The sequence below is a fragment of the Coenobita brevimanus genome, chromosome 90, assembly GCF_032717465.1.
Source record: "Coenobita brevimanus isolate Jiangsu-jjx chromosome 90, ASM3271746v2, whole genome shotgun sequence".
Lineage (NCBI taxonomy): Eukaryota > Metazoa > Arthropoda > Malacostraca > Decapoda > Coenobitidae > Coenobita > Coenobita brevimanus.
The window spans coordinates 35,824,012-35,839,430 of record NC_137043.1 but is presented as its reverse complement, the minus strand read 5'-3'; the positions used below and the strand labels follow the sequence as shown (position 1 = coordinate 35,839,430).

Below are 15,419 nucleotides of genomic sequence, written 5' to 3'. Positions count from 1 at the left end.
TCCTCATCCTCCCCCATTCTTATCTCCTCCCTCCTTTCTCATACCTCTGTTTCTTTCTTCCTTCTTTCCGTCTACTATCCTCCATTCCCCCCTTCCTTCCTTCTTTTCCTGGTCCTCCTCTCCCTTCCTTCCTTCCCTCCTTCCTTCCTTCCTTCCTTCCCTCCTTCCTTCCTTCTTTCCTTCCTTCCCATCGTTATCCTTCATTCACTCGTCTTTTCTTCCTCCCTTCCTCTTCTCGCTGTTCTTTCCTATCCCCCCCTCCTCCTCCTCCTCCTTCTCCTCCCTCATCCATCATCTTTTTGTCTTCTTCCTTCTCCGGATCTTCCTCTGTCCTACCATTTTCTCTTTTTCTTTCTTACTTTCTTCCATGATTTTCTGTAATTGTTTTTGGTTCTCGTCTCTCTCTCTCTCTCTCTCTCTCTCTGTTTATTCTTTCAATCTTTCTTTTTTCCATTTGCCTTTTGTTCCTCCTTCTGCCTTATCTTTCTGTTTACAATTCTTTCTTCCGTCTTTCTCCCTGCCTGCCCTTCCCCCTCTGTTACCTTCCATCTTTACTTCCTTCCTTCATTCATTTTCTCCCTTTTCCCCTTCTTTCAGTCGTTTTTCTCGTCTTTGCCTCCCTTTCTCCTCCCTTCCCTTCTCCCTTCTTTCCCATTCTTCTCTCTTCCCCTCATCCTCCAACCTTCCCCTCTTCCTCCTCCCTTCCCCTCTTCCTCCTCCCTTCCCTTCTTCCTCCTCTCCCTTCCCTTCTTCCTCCTCTCCCTTCCCTTCTTCCTCCTCTCCCTTCCTCTCTCCTCCTCTCATTCCCTCCCTAAGTAATCATAATGCCTTCTTTTGTCTAGTTCATTCATTAACTTTTCCTTCTCCTATCATTCATCATCATCTCTCTCTCTCTCTCTCTCTCTCTCTCTCTCTCTCTCTCTCTCTCTCTCTCTCTCTCTCTCTCTCTCGTTTCCATTAGCATTCTTTCTCCTTGGCCCAACTTTCTCCCCTCTCTTCTTCCCCTCTTCATTTCTCTTATTATCCTCTATTCTCGCCTTCTCTCTCTGTCCCTTCCTCCTTCCTCTCCTTCCCTTCCGCCTTCCTCACTTTCCCTTTCTTTATTACTTCTTTTATTGGCTTGTTTGTGTGTTTTTTTGTCGTTTGTTTTAGAGTTCTTGATATTGCGTTGAGTTTTTGTTTACCTGTGTTTTGTGTGTGTCTGTCTGTCTTCATTGTCATTGTTTTCTTCCTTCCTTCCTTCCTTCCTTCAACCATCCATCTGCTCTTCCCTCCTCTCCATGTTTTTCTTTTTTTTCTTCTCAGTTTCTTTCCATGTCTTGTCTTTCTTTCATTCTTTCTTTTTTATTCATTTTTTTTTTTAATCATTCCTTCTTTCTTTGTTTCCTCCCATCTTCCTTCCCTCCAACCCACTTACCAACCATCTTCCTTCCTTCCATCCATCCTTCCATCCTTCCTTCCATCCCTCCTTCCATCCTTCCTTTCTTTCTTTCTTCCTTTCTTTCTTTCTTTCTTCCATCCTCCCTTCCTTCCTTCCTTCCATCCTTGCTTCCTTCCTTCCTTCCTGTTTCCATACCTATCCATCCTGTCACCATTCTCTCATCTTCTTTATCGTCCCCTCGCCTCTCCCCTTCATCTTTATTCCCCTTCTTTCCTCCCCTCTCCTTCGTTACTCTCCCCTCTCTTTCTCCCTTCTTTCATTCAGACCTTTTCTCCCTCGCTTCCTCTTATATTCCTTTTCCCTTCTCCCTCTCTCTCTCTCTCTTCATTTCCCGTCATTCTCATTTTTCTCTCTCGCTTTCTTTTCTCTCTCTCCCTCTCTTCCTCTTTCATCTTGCTCCCCTCTCCTCCCTCATCTCTTCTTCCATACTTCGTCTTCTCTTTTCTTCTCTTCTTCCTCTTCTTCTTCCTCCTCTTGTTCTTCTTCTTCATCTTATTATTATTAATTATTATTATTATTATTATTATTATTATTATTATTATTATTCCTTATCTGTTTCTGTTTTTTCTCCTTCCACTTTTTAAAATTTCTTCTTTATTTCTTATTCATTTTTTATCTCGTCCTCCTCCTCCTCCTCCTCCTCCTCCATTCCACCTTTCCTCTTCTTCCCTCCCTCCCTCCCTCCTTCACCCCTTCCCTCCCTCCCTCCCTCCTTCACCCCTTCCCTCCCTCCCTCCCTCCTTCACCCCTTCCCTCCCTCCCTCCCTCCTTCACCCCTTCCCTCCCTCCCTCCCTCCCTCTTCCATTAATACCTCGACTCTCATCCATCTCACTCCCCTTCCATTCATCTTCTCTGTGTCTCTCATTTTCTCTCTTTCTCTTCTTCTCACCTTCCATCCCTTCTCACCTTCCATCCCTTCTCTTCTTCCTCTTTTCTCCTCTCTACACCTCCCACCTCTTCTTTTTTTGCCCTTCTCCAAAGTCTCTCTCTCTCTCTCTCTCTCTCTCTCTCTCTCTCTCTCTCTCTCTCTCTCTCTCTCTCTCATCCATGTAATTCCTCTTCCATTTATCTCCTCTTTATTCCCCCCTTCCATTTTCCTCTTCTCTCCCTTCCCTCTTTTCTTCTTCCCTCTTCCTCTCCATCTTCTCCTTCCTCTGTCACCCCTCCCCCCTCCCCCCATTTTAATTCCTCTCCTCATCCTGACTCCTCACCTCTCTTCCCACTCCCCTTCCCTCTTTTTCTTCTCTCTCTCTCTCTCCCCCTCTTCTTTTCTTCCCTCCTCCTTTTCTCTCCCCCTCCCTCCCTCTCTTCTCTTTTCCCTTTCTCTATCCATTTCTCTGACTCTTCACTTCTCTTCCCACTTCTCTTCCTTCTTTTTCTGCTCTTTCTTTCTCCTTTTTTCCCCCCTCTCCTTCTCTCGCTCCCTCCTTCCCTCTCCTTTTCTCCCTCCCTCTCTCCTCTTCCTCTTACCCTTTTTCCTTCTCTTCCTCTCTCCCTTCCTCCTTCTCTCCCTCCCTCCTTTCCTCCCTTCTTTTCTCCCTCCATTAGTACCCGGGCTCTCATCCATCTCTCTCCCCATCCATTCGTCTTGTCCCCACCCCACCTTTCATCCATCTTGTCCCCCTCTCCATTCATCTCTTTCGTGCATCCATCTCCTCACATTTCTTCTTTCTCTCCTTCTCTACCTTCTTGCTCTCCTCTTCTTTACTTTCCTCCATTTCCTAATATCTTTCTTCCTTAATTCTTTCCTTCCTTGTCTCCCAGCGTTCCTTCCTTTACTTCTTCCTTCCCGGTCTCCCTTCTTTTTCATCCTTCCTTTCTTCCTTCCTCACTCCTTTCCTTCCTTTTCTTTCTTATCTCCCTCCCTTCCTTCCTTCCTTCCTTGTCTCCCTTCCTTCTTTCCTTCCTTCCTTCCTTCCATCCTTCCTTCTTTACATCCTTCTTTTCTTTCTTGTCTCGCTTCCTACCTTCCTTCCGTCTTCAGTTTAGTCCCGACTTTTCTCTCATTATTCTCCTTTATCTTCCTTTCATCCATCTTGTCCCTCTCGTATCCATCTTCTTCCTTCCATCCATCTCCTCACACACTTATTTTCTTCCTTTTATTCCTTCATTTCTTTAGCCTGTCTTTTCTTACATTGTTATCTTTCTTTTATCTCTCACTCCTTTTGTGTGTGTTGGGGGGGGGGCGGTAGGTGAATCGGTAGAGAGGCGGCCTGCAGTCCTAATGGACCCAGGATCGAATCCCGGCCGGGGCAGGGAACAGTTTAAGGACTGAATTCCAAAAAAGCAGACTTTACTGATCTACCAGAAGACCCGCCTACATGTCGTAAAAACACCCCCGCTAATACCAATACACCAGTCTTGTGTGAGACAGCCCTGGCATGTATTCAGCATGGACGGTGGATGTTAGCGCCGAAGTGGTGACATGTGGAGGTGTGTAGGACTTCTCGCCCTTGTGATAGGCCGTGAAGCCTTTGCCCAGAGTCGGACACATCAAAAAAAAAAAAAAAATCCATCTACGCTTGTTCCGATATACATAAAAAAATTTGCCCTTATATTGTGTTGGATCTTGGAAAATGATACCGATTTGGGAGTAGGTCGATAAGAGGTCAAAGTTCAAAGGTCAGGGTCAGATTTTAGAGTACCTTATCTGTATTTTTTTTCTTTATCCCTCTTTCTTTCTCTTCCTCCCTCCTTCGTTATATTTTCTTTATTATATTTCCTTTCCCCTCTCGTCTCCACATTCATCTCTTTCATCGTCCGTCTTCTCATACTGGCTCGCATACACCCTACCCTCTCCTCCATTATTCCTTTTTTTTTCTTTCTTCTGTCCATAATACTCCTTCCATACTTCCCTACATCCTTCCTTCCTTCCTTCCTTCCTTCCTTCCTTGTGTTCCATCTCATTCTTCTTACACCCTCTTATTCTCCCTTCATCTTTTTCTCTTTTTTCCTCCTCCTCCCCCCTCACCTCAAGTCATAATTCTCTCCATTCCATTCTTCGTTCGCCTTTCGTCTCTCCCCTTCTCATTCTTCCTTGATTTTTCTGCCTCTGTCATTCTTATCTCTCTTTGCCCTTCTTCCTACCGTCTCTCCTACATTCCTCCTTACTTTCCTTCCTTCCTTCCTCCCTTCCTTCCTTCCTTCTTCCCTTCCTTCCTTCTTCCCTTCCTTCCTTCTTCCCTTCCTTCCTTCCTTCCTTCCTTCTTCCCTTCCTTCCTTCCTTCCTTCTTCCCTTCCTTCCTTCCTTCTGTCTCCCTTCGCCCCTCCCTCCTCCCTTCTTCCCTTCCTTCCTTCATTCTGTCTCCCTTCGCCCCTCCCTCCTCCCTTCCTTCCTTCCCTCCCTCCTTCTTTCCTTCCTTCCTTCATTCCTATCTTCCTTTTTTCTGCCTACCTTCCTTCCTTCCTTCCTTCCCATCCATCCTCATCTAGCATTTTAACTTCATCCCCACCATCCTTCCCTTTCCACCCTCCCTTTTCCCCCTTCGTTTCCCTTCCCTTTCCCTGTCAGACTCTCTCCCTTTTCATTTCTGATATTTTTTCTCTTTCTCCCCTTTTCCTCCTCCCTATTTCCCTCCTCTCCCCTCTCATTTCTTTTCTCTCATTGTATTTTCCTCTTCCCTTTTTCTCTCCTCCTCCATGTTCATCTCCTCTTTCCTCTTCTCTCCCCTCTTCTCTTCTCTTCTCTCCTCTCCTCTCCTCTCCTCTCCTCTCCTATCGTCTCCTCTCCTCTTCTCTCCTCTCCTCTCCTCTCCTCTCTTGTCCTCTTCTCCTCTCCTCTTCTCTTCTCTTCTCTCCTCTTCTCTCCTCTCCTCTCCTCGCCTCTTCTTCCCCTTGTGTTTCAGCCATCAATCTCTCCCTCTTTTTTCTTCTCTCTCATTTATCTCTCTTTTTATACCTCCTCCTCCTCCCCATCTCCTCTTTCTTCTCTCTTATCTTCGTCTTTGTGTCTAATCTTCTCTTTTTTTGCTCTCTTTCTCTTTAATTTTCACTACATTATCATTCTCTCTCTCTCTCTCTCTCTCTCTCTCTCTCTCTCTCTCTCTCTCGTTTGTATTCATTCTCGCTCACATTTGCTCTTCTCAGTCGCTCATTCCTGCCATTTTCCATCTTATCCTCTCTCTCTCTCTCTCTCTCTCTCTCTCTCTCTCTCTCTCTCTCTCTCTCATATCTTTTCATTCTTATCCTTCCTCTTCATTTTCTCGTCTCTCTCTTTCATTAGTTCTTCCCCTCTTTCCTCTCCCCTTCCCTCTTGCAATCTCTTTATTTTTTCTTTTATTTTCCTTTACGTAATCATCTCTCTTTTCAGCTTTTCCTCTTTCCTCTTCCTCTCTTACTGCTCTCTCTTCTTCCTCTTCCTCTCTTACTCCTCTCTCTTCGTCCTCTCTGTTTCCCTCCTCATTCCTCTTCCTCTTTATTTCTCCTCCTTTCTTCTTCTTCCTCTAACATCGTCTTCATTTTTCCTTACTCTTTTTCCTTCCTCCTCTCCCATCTTCCTCTTTTTTCCTTCCTCCTCTCCCATCTTCCTCTTTTTCCTACTTCCTCTCCCATCTTCCTCTTTTTTCTTTCTCATCTTCCATCTTTCTCTTTTTCACTTCTTCCTCTTCCATCTTTCTCTTTTTTCTTTCTCATCTTCCATCTTCCTCTTTTTTCTTTCTCATCTTCCATCTTTCTCTTTTTTCCTTTCTCATCTTCCATCTTTCTCTTTTTCACTTCTTCCTCTTCCATCTTCCTCTTTTTTCCTTCCTCCTCTCCCATCTTCCTCTTTTTTCCTTCCTCCTCTTCCATCTTCCTCTTTTTTCCTTCCTCCTCTTCCATCTTCCTCTTTTTTCCTTCCTTCTCTCCCATCTTCCTCTTTTTTCCTTCCTCCTCTTCCATCTTCCTTTTTTTTCCCTTCTTCCCCATCTTCCTCTTTTTTCCTTCCTCCTCTCCCATTTTCCCCTCATTTTCCTTCCTCCTCTTCCATCTTCCTCTTTTTTCCTTCCTTCTGTCCTATCTTCCTCTTTTTTTTTCCCCCTTCCTCCTCCGTCTCTTCCTTCTCTCCTTGTTTTCAGTTTTTGTGCTTTCGTCTAATCATTATGTCATTTCAGCCTTTTCCTCTCTCTCTCTCTCTCTCTCTCTCTCTCTCTGTTCCTACTTTCGTGTTCTCTTTTCTAATTTCAATTCTTCACGTCTCTCCCCTCCCCTTCCTCCAATTTCCCATTCCCTCTCGTTCCTCCCCTCCGTCCCTTTCCCTCTCATCTCTCTATCTCATATTCTTTCACCTTATCTTTCGTTTCGCCCTCTCTCTCCTCTCAGTTAATCTCTCTCTCTCTCTCTCTCTCTCTCTCTCTCTCTCTCTCTCTCTCTCTCTCTCTCACTCCTCCCCTTCCTTCTTCCCAGTCTTTCCCTCTATGTCTCTAATTCTTCATCCTTTGTGTTTTCTCACCCTCTCTCTTATTAACTCCTCCACCTTTGTTGGAGGAGGTCATGTATTCACCTTTGTTTGTCTGTTTGTTTGACCACGCGATATCTCCAAAAGTTCTCAATGAATTTCAATAAAATTTTTGTGGAAGAGTGGGCCATGGGTCGAGGAACAATTTGTAATATTTTGGGACTGATCCGGATCCTATGCGTTCCACACAATATCTCCACAGACCTGGATCCTTACTCTTTTTGATGGCTGTGGCATGGGTGGAGGTGTGCGCTCTCTGTGTGCTTTCTAGATCTTATTCTTTTCCCTTCCCCCTTTCCCTCACTTTTCTTTCTCCTCTCTTCCTTCTCTTTTCTCTCCTCTCTCTCTCTCCCCTCTCCCTTCTGTCCTCCTCTTCATTTTTCCTCCCTTTCCGCTCTCTCTATCTCTTTCTCCTATATATTCGCTCTCTCAATTTAATTCTTCCCTGCTCTTCTCCCCTTCCCTCTCCCTATCTTCAATCTACCCTTCTTTCGTCTCTCTCTCTCTCTCTCTCTCTCTCTCTCTCTCTCTCTCTCTCTCTCTCTCTCAGCATTCCATTTCGCATCCCCTATTATTTTTCACCCTTCTCTCTTCCCCTCTTCCCTCTTTTTTCTCTCTTTCCCCTCTTTTCCATTTAATTCTCCTTCCTTTGTACTCTTCAATCTCCTCTCCCCTCCCTTCCATTTGCGTTCTTCTCCCTCATTCATTCCTCTCTCTCTCTCTCTCTCTCTCTCTCTCACACACACACACACACACACACACACACACACACACACACACACACACACACACACATTTCCTCATTCTCTGACCTTTCATTTATCTTCCTTACCTCCCTCCCACTCTCTTTCATCCTCATTCTCTCTCTCTCTCTCTCTCTCACATTCTCTTTCATCTCTCTCACTCTCACTCTTACTTTAATCTTTATTCTCTTACATCAACGCATTTCCTTTCATTTTTATTTCATCGAGCTGGCTATCTTTATTCTCTCTCTCTCTCTCTCTCTCTCTCTCTCCCCATTCATTTTCATCCATCTGTTCATCATTTCCTTCTCCGTCATTCATATCTTTTCATTTCCTCTTCATTTCCATCACTCATTCTCCCGTTTCTTCATCATTCTCGTCATTTTACTTCGTCATTCCCATATTTCTTCGTCATTTTCCCATTCTGCCTCGTCATCTTCCTTTCATTTTCATCTCGTCATCCGTACCTTCTCTTCCATTCTCGTATTTATCTTATTACATGATTATTCTTCGCTATTTTCTCATTTTCTTTATCACTCGCTCACTTTCCTTCACCCTCGGTCATTTTCTCTCTCACCTTCGCTTCTTTTCTATCATTTTCTCTGTTTCTTTTACCCTTGTTCTTTTTTTTTTCACCTTGCTCATTTTCTGACTCTCTCACTTTCCCTTATTTTCTCACGATCGTTCATTTTCTTTCATTTTCACTTTCATTTTCTTTCACCTTCACTCATTCTCTCTCACCCTCTCTCATTTTCTTTCATCTTCGCTCGCTCACAGTCTGCCAACTCCATTTTCTTTTTTCCTCGCTCTATCTTTTTTTTCATCTCAATCCCGCTCACACATCCTCCCGCCCTCTCTCATTTTCTCTCATTTTCTCTCGTTCCATTTTCTTTCGCCCTGTTTCATTTCCTTTCATCTCACTCAGACTTCATTTTTTCTTTTCTTTCGTTCACTCTCATTTTCGTTTAAGTTCATGCATTATTCATTTCCTCCTCCTCCTCCTCCCCTTTCTTCCTCCTCATCCCCTTTTCTTCTCATTCTTCATTCATATCCTCCCCCTCCTCCTCCCCTTTTCTTCTTCTTCCTCCTCCTCCTCCTCCTCCTCCATCTCTTCCTCCTCCTCCTGCTTCTCCACCTCCTCCTCCTCCTCCTCCTCCTCCTCCTCCTTCGTTCATTTCGTGTTGGCATTTCACATTCTTTCGTCAGTCTTTTCATTTCCTCGTCTTTTCATCATTCAGTCCTCATTTCTTCATTATTTTCATTTCACATGTCATCGTTCACTTATTCAGTTCAGTAACCTCTAGTACTTGCGTTTCTCTTTAATTTTCGTTCATCCAAGTTATTTTTTTCATTTTCATATTTTCTCATTATTTAGTGTTTCCAGGAGTTTTTTTTTTTTTTTTTTTTTTTTTATCATATCTTTTAGTTCACGTTCACATAATTTTTCTTCTTTTCGTTCCCACTTTATTCATTCTCATTTTTCATATTTTTGTACATTTATTTCCTTTCATCTTCATTATGCACTTTCCTTCCAGCCTCTCTCTCTCTCTCTCTCTCTCTCTCTCTCTAATCTTTACATTCTTCACTCGTCAGCCCCTTCCCATTTTCTTTCATCTCTTCGCTCATTTTCATCCTCTCACTCTCTCCAACCTCATTACCATTTTTAATTTTCATTCTCTCTCTCTCTCTCTCTCTCTCTCTCTCTCTCTCTCTCTCTCTCGCAGTTCCCGCCAAACTCATTTTCTTTGCGCCATTTTCTCATTTCCTTTCCTCGTCTTTCACGTATTCATTTCCATTTTGACTTGGTTATTATCTCTCTCTCTCTCTCTCTCTCTCTCTCTCTCTCTCTCTCTCGTCATTAGCAGAGAAAGAGTAATTAATTAAGGAAAGTATTCGTAAAGAAATAGGTGATATTATTATTATTATTATTATTATTATTATTTGCTGTTTTGTGCTCGTAAAATAGTTTGTTATGCCTGTTTTTAGTTGCATTAATTTGTTTTTTATGTTTCTCTGCTTGTTTATTTGTTCTGTAGTTTTTTTTTTTTTTTTTTTTTTTTTTTTTTTTTTTGCCTGTTTAGTCTGTTTTTCGTAGTTTGCTTTCGGGTGCGTTGGTCATGGTGTTGTTGTTGTTATTATTATTATTATTATTATTATTATTAATTATTATTAGTATTTTAATCTTCAGGACGATATTTTTTCTCTCTTACCCCTTTTTTTTACTTCTTGCTCATTGCTCACGTTTTTTTTTTTTTTTTTTTTTTTTTTTTTTGGGGGGGGTTTGAAACTGAAGGGGTTGTCTTTAAGCCATGCAGGGTGCGGGAGGGGGGGGTTTGAGCTGAATAAAATCGTCTGGTGGTGTCGAGAATTAATAAATAGAATAAAGATAAACGTAGTGAAGGGGTTAAGGAATTTGACTTGTACAGGTGAATGAAGGGCGTCAGGTGATTTTTTTTTTTTGGGGGGGGGCTGGACCTACAGATTTTTTTTTTTTTTTTCCTTTTTTAGGTAAGGGCAAATTAAGGTAAAAAATCAGTCATATAATATTTGAAGATTCTGAATTAATTTGTGTGGAATATTTTAAGATTCTGATTTAATTTGGAAGGAATGTTATAAGAATCTGATGTAATTTTGAAGGAATATTTTAAGAATCTTATTTAATTTGGAAGGAATATTTTAATTTGGAAGGACTGTTTTAAGAATCTGATTTAATTTGTGTGGAATACTTTAAGAATCTGAATTAATTTGGAAGGAATATTTTAAGAATCTGAATTAATTTAGAAGGAATATTTTAAGCATCTGAATTACTTTGTGTGGAATATTTTAAGCATCTGAATTACTTTGTGTTGAATATTATAAGAATTTGATTTTGGAAGGAATAATTTAAGATTCTGAATTTATGACAGTGGTGTTCTTAAGATGCAAAATATGAAGTACTTCGAAGAATATTTTTTTTCAATATGAACCCCTGTAAGAGGCAGAACTTATATTAATAGTAAAATTTAAGATGTATTGTTGATTGTAAGTGATATTAATGTATATGTTTAAGTAGTTAGTGTTATAGTGTTTAGATTTGATAATGGAGGCAGCTTTTATCATTCCAAATACATTTTAGATATGTCTTGAAATCCAGAAATAAAAATATGTTCTTTTACTGAGAACTGATGAAGAAGTATAATTATAAAGTTTTTTTTTTTAAGAAATCTGTTTAATATAATACGGAATTTAAAATGTATTATAATAGGGTCATATGCGAATCTATAATTTTTCACGTTATCTGTATTTAAGTTTTTATTTTATTATTTATTTATTTTGCTGATTTTTTTGGTCACGTATGCCTGGGAATGTTTGATTTTCGTTCCACAGAAAACGGGATACGGGGAGGCCCAGGGGAAACTAATCTCTCCAGGCATCTTACGGTCTTTCTTAATTTTTCCCAGACTTCCTATTTTACTACCCAAGCCTCTCTCTCTCTCTCTCTCTCTCTCTCTCTCTCTCTCTCTCTCGTCCTCCATAATCTCTTGCCTTTGTCCTCCTTCTTATCAGTAATTTATTGTGACAGTTGTTTGCCTCCCTTCTCTTCTTTTTTCTTCTCCTTTTTTCTTTATCTTCTGCTTCTCTTCTCCGGTCCTTTGTCTTCCTCTTTCATCTTTCTTTTTTCTTCCTCATATTTTTCCAGGTTTTTCTTGTCTTCTGTCTTCTTTTGTCTTAGCCTCTGTTTATCATCTGTTCCCTCCCCTTACATATCTTCTTCATCCTTATCATATTCTTTTCCTTGATTTATTCTGTTTTGATCTTATGTTTTAGCTTCTTTCCCCACTCTGCCTTTTCAATCCCAATTCTCTCTCATGTATCACTTTTTATCTGTCTCTCTAATCCTTCTGTATCTTCCTCATCCTTCACTTATCATGGTTTCTTTTGCCTTTCATTTATTCTTACTATTTTTGTCATATGTCTCAGCCTCCTTTTGCCCCTCCTGTACTTCTCGTTCCGTCTCCCTCATCTTCCTCGTTTCTTTATTCCTCATCCTTAAAATATCAGGTCTTTGTCTCATTTATTCTTTGTCAGTTCCTTTTATGCCTTACTTTTTACATACCCTCGTCTCTCTCTCTCTCTCATCCGGCTCTTTACTTTCTTTGTCTCTTTTGCGCGGGCTCTCTTTCTCCCGTCTTTGTTCTTTGTCTGGAAGCTATCTTTATTTTCTCTTTTTTTTCTCTCTTTCTCTTGTCTTCTGCCTGCCTCCCTAAGTCTATTTGTTTTACTCTCTCTCTCTCTCTCTCTCTCTCTCTCTCTCTCTCTCTCTCTCTCTCATTCTTTTGTCCTTTTTATGGGTCGCATTTTCTGTCGTAATATTTTTTTTTTTCTTGTTTTTGTTCGCCATATTTTTCTTTTTAGTTTCCCTGTCCCTGATCTCGTTTTTTGCGCCATCTGTTTTCTTTCATCCTCCGTTTTCTTTTACCCTCCGTTTTCTTTCATCCTCCGTTTTTTATTTGTCGCATTTTCTGACGCTGTGATTCTTTTCTCTCTCACTCCTTTTGTCACTCTTCATTTGTGTCTCCGAATTTTTACGCTAGTCCCCCCTCTTCTATTTTCTCGATTTCTTTCGCTCGCCCCTCTCTCTCTCTCTCTCTCTCTCTCTCTCTCTCTCTCTCTCTCACACACACACACACACACACACACACACACACACACACACACACACATTTTCCTCCTCTTGTGGTCTATATTAACACATCTTTCTCTATCTTCATCATTCATTCATTCCTATCTTCCTTCCTCCCCTTTTATGCATCCATCTTCGTCACTCCTTCATCCATTCTCATTTTCTTCGTCGTGTTATTCTCGTCTTTCACTCCTTCCCCCTTTCTTCCTTACATCCTCTTTTTTCTCTCTCCTCCCCTTCCTTATTCCCTGTCTGCTATCTTGTTCTCTATCTTTATCAGTCCCTGCTCCTCTCCCCTCTCTTTCTCCTTGCTTCTCTTATCTCCTCCCCTCTTCTTCCCTTCTCCGTTTGCCCATTTTTTAAAAGTTACCCCTCTTTCCTTAATCTCTTCCTCCTTTCTCCTCCCTCCTTTTCTTTTTATTCCGTTCTCTTTGTATCCTTCCTACTCTCTCTCTCTCTCTCTCTCTCTCTCTCTCTCTCTCTCTCTCTCTCTCTCTCTCTCTCTCTCTCTCTAATATCTTCAGATTCCCGGCCTCCTGTTCCTTCCTTCGTCTTTATCTTTACCTTTTTCCCATTTCTCTTTTTTCTGTTTCTCTCCCTCTTACCTCTTCCTCTCCCTCTTTCCTCTTCCATTCCCTCTTCCTTTGTCCAGTACCTTAGTCTTATGTCTTCTTCCCCTCTTCCTATCTCTTACATTTGCTTTCTTGTTTCTTTCTTTATTTTGTTACTCTTGTTATTACCCTTCTTGCATTTGCTCACCTACTCTGTTCTTTCTTCTTTGCCTGGTTTGTTTTCTTGGCTTCATTCTGTTCTTAAGTTCTTGTTCTCCATGACCTGTTCTCCCGCAGCCCTTGACTCTCTCTCTCTCTCTCTCTCTCTCTCTCTCTCTCTCTCTCTCTCTCTCTCATTATCCTGCTGTGTTCTTTCTCCTGCCTCTGTTCTCTCTCCATGTCCTCGTCTTTCTCCTTTCCTTCCCTTACTCAGTTCTCTCCCCCTTGTTCTCTAGTATATATTTCTTGCCTTGTTCTTCACCCCTGTTCTTAAGGGCCAATCACGTACCTTTATTCACCAATTTTCTCACTGTTCTCTCCCTATTCTACCCCTGTTCTCTCCCCATTCTACCCCTGTTCTCTCCCCATTCTACCCCAGTTCTCTCCCCATTCTACCCCTGTTCTCTCCCCATTCTACCCCTGTTCTCTCCCCATTCTACCCCTGTTCTCTCCCCATTCTACCCCTGTTCTCTCCCCATTCTACCCCTGTTCTCTCCCCATTCTACCCCTGTTCTCTCCCCATTCTACCCCTGTTCTCTCCCCATTCTACCCCTGTTCTCTCCCCATTCTACCCCTGTTCTCTCCCCATTCTACCCCTGTTCTCTTCCCATTCTACCCCTGTTCTCTTCCCATTCTACCCCTGTTCTACCCCTGTTCTCTCCCTGTTCTTCGGCCGTGTTCTTGGTGAGGGGCGGTGATGTATAGGTAGACATGTTGTTGCCCGCAGGTGTGTGAGAGTGTCGGTGTGTGTCGGTTATATGCGGTTCCTCCCCTCAAGCCCCTACCTGGACAACACACCTGGACCACACCAAGGTACTAAACACACACACACACACACACACACACACACACACACACACACACACACACACACACACACACACACACCTGATTAGTTGCTTAAGGTCTAGTTACGTAAGGACTGTTTCACACACACACACACACACACACACACACACCTGATTAGTTGCTTAAGGTCTAGTTACGTAAGGACTGTTTCACACACACACACACACACACACACACACACCTGACTAATTACTCAGGGACAAGTTACGTAAGGACACACACACACACACACACACACACACACACACACACACACGAGTGACTTAAGGTCTTAATTATGTACTTAAGAACATTATTAGTCTTAAGTACACCGGCCAGCCCCTCACAAGCATCCAAGTACTTATCTAAGGACGCCATAGTTACTTAAAGACACGGGTACTTACTTAAAGACACTGATGCAGCTGCCCAAGAACACGTTTTGCAAGTTAAGGGCATTTTACTTTAAGGACACATGATGGACACTTGGACACGAGGGTACATGATACATAAGAACACACAGGCTTCTTAAATACCTTCATTCACCCCTCCAAGACACTACGTTACCTGAGGACACTTTCTTAGACCACTTATATACTTAGTTACTTCAGAAGGTAAACCAAGGACTCACTTTGGTTACTTAAGATGGCTTGCACTTTTCTTGGGTACACTTAAAAACACTTAGATACACTTGAAGCTTTCATTGTAACTTTCTGTAACTTCATCACAACCCACACCTCTGTATCACCACCCTTGCCTGCTGTGCCTCTCCCTGCATCACCCCTCATCATCACAATCATCATCACTTGCACTCGAAATGCTACTTTTCATGATCACTTTATCTGCTGTCATCACAAATAACTATACATCATTATTACTATCATCACTATCTGTCATCACCATCATTACCACAGTCATCATCACAACCATAACTACCACTATCGTTAAGAAAATTGCCATCATCATCATCACAATCACTTCTTCCACCATCATCACTAGTCATCACCACGACTATCATCACCACTACCACCACCATCATCATCATCACCATCATCATCATCATCATCATCATCATCACAACTATCATCATCACCACATCATCATCACAACTATCATCATAACCATCATTACCACCATCACCACCAGCCCCCTACCACTATCACCTTTACCACACACCTACCACCATCCCCTACCACACAGCAACCACTACCCTCTCCACCACCATTACCACAACTACCACCATTATCACAACTACCACCATCACAATTTGTAGACCCGATCATTACCTCCATGACTGGCTCAGCTACCAACATTCCTACCATCATCACCACCACCACCACTACCATACAACTACCACCGCCATACACTACCATCACCATCACTACCACAACTACTGACATCACCACAACTACCACCACCATCCACCACCATCACCACCACTACCACAACTACCACCATCACCCCCACAACCACAACTACCACCATGACTCTCAAAATGGTAGTGTTTGCCTCCATGTGCTCACTTGTTTGCACACACACACA

General features: G+C 42.2%; 1 protein-coding gene across 3 annotated transcripts in view; it reads left to right on the top strand.

Moving 5' to 3' along the window:
* The window catches only part of LOC145411717 (uncharacterized), a 111,641-nt gene that overhangs the window by 84,127 nt on the left and 12,095 nt on the right, over positions 1–15,419 (top strand). For 2 of the 3 annotated variants that reach the window (XM_080281734.1, XM_080281736.1), the window contains one exon: positions 13,780–13,865. The exons of the other annotated variant lie outside the window; for it this stretch is intronic. In XM_080281734.1, the coding sequence (XP_080137860.1) occupies positions 13,780–13,865 (86 nt within the window). The remainder of the gene's footprint in view (positions 1–13,779; positions 13,866–15,419) is intronic. 3 annotated transcript variants of the gene reach the window in all.